The sequence below is a fragment of the Sinocyclocheilus anshuiensis genome, unplaced genomic scaffold (genome assembly GCF_001515605.1).
Source record: "Sinocyclocheilus anshuiensis isolate Anshui unplaced genomic scaffold, SAMN03320099.WGS_v1.1 C32379458, whole genome shotgun sequence".
Classification (NCBI taxonomy): Eukaryota; Metazoa; Chordata; class Actinopteri; order Cypriniformes; family Cyprinidae; genus Sinocyclocheilus; species Sinocyclocheilus anshuiensis.
Genome location: NW_015615659.1, coordinates 1 through 922, shown reverse-complemented (window position 1 = coordinate 922; position 922 = coordinate 1). Strand labels below are relative to the sequence as shown.

Sequence of the window (922 nt, the reverse complement as noted above, 5' to 3'; positions counted from 1 at the left end):
TATGAGATTGGAATTTTACTTTGACAGATACCAACATACAACGCCACTGCTAGAGAAAACGTTTGACTACTGAGATTTAGGCAAATGTCCCGTGTGACAACTAGCCCCGGTCTAAATATGAGCTTATTGTCTCTCAGCCGGGGAGAATAGACCCTCATCACCCAAAGGTCTGCGGCCACCAGGGCAGCGTGATGGACATCAGATGGAGTCCGTTCATGGACAACATCATCGCGTCCAGCTCCGAGGACTGTACGGTGAGAATCTAACCTGTTAACTGTGATGATTGTGGCGACAACATTTATGCCAATGCAGACATGACCTTTGACCTCCAGGTGAGAATCTGGCAGATTCCTGACGGCGGTCTGAGGAGGAACATGACCGAAGCTCTGATGATCCTGATTGGTCACAGCCGGAGGGCGGGGCTTATCGAGTGGCATCCCACCTGCAGCGGCATCCTGCTCAGCGCCGGATACGACTGCAAGGTAACCACGACAACCAGAACTAACTCTAACTAACCCGCAGTGACCTGAATGACAAACCCATGATGTTTTGACGTTTACGTCACAGATTCTGATCTGGAACCTGGAGGAGGGCGTGGCTGTGAAGATGATTGACAGCCATCCAGACGTCATCCTCTGTATGTCGTTCAACACCGATGGAAGTTTACTGGCCACCAGCTGTAAGGATAAAAAACTGCGCATTATTGATCCACGTTCAGGGAAAGTTCTTCAGGTGAGAGCAGACGTCATGTACAGCAAACCATATGTATTTGGAAATAAGTGTTGATTTTGTATAATTCTGATATGATTTTTATTTAAATTTTTTAAATATTTTTTATATTAAATATATGTTTTTGAATGATCATTTTTATAGTTTTATAAATAAATATTTGTTTTTTAAAATGAATAAATTATATTAGATT

At 43.3% G+C, this 922-nt stretch overlaps 1 protein-coding gene across 1 annotated transcript; it reads left to right on the top strand.

The window, feature by feature from the left end:
* Window positions 1-137: 137 nt before the first annotated feature.
* LOC107682588 (coronin-2B-like) lies at window positions 138-732 on the top strand (the record flags this gene model as incomplete). Its single annotated transcript, XM_016478781.1, has 3 exons — window positions 138-254; window positions 333-482; window positions 568-732. Coding segments are annotated over 3 exons (432 nt in total), but the record flags the coding sequence as incomplete, so codon positions are not given.
* Window positions 733-922: the final 190 nt, after the last annotated feature.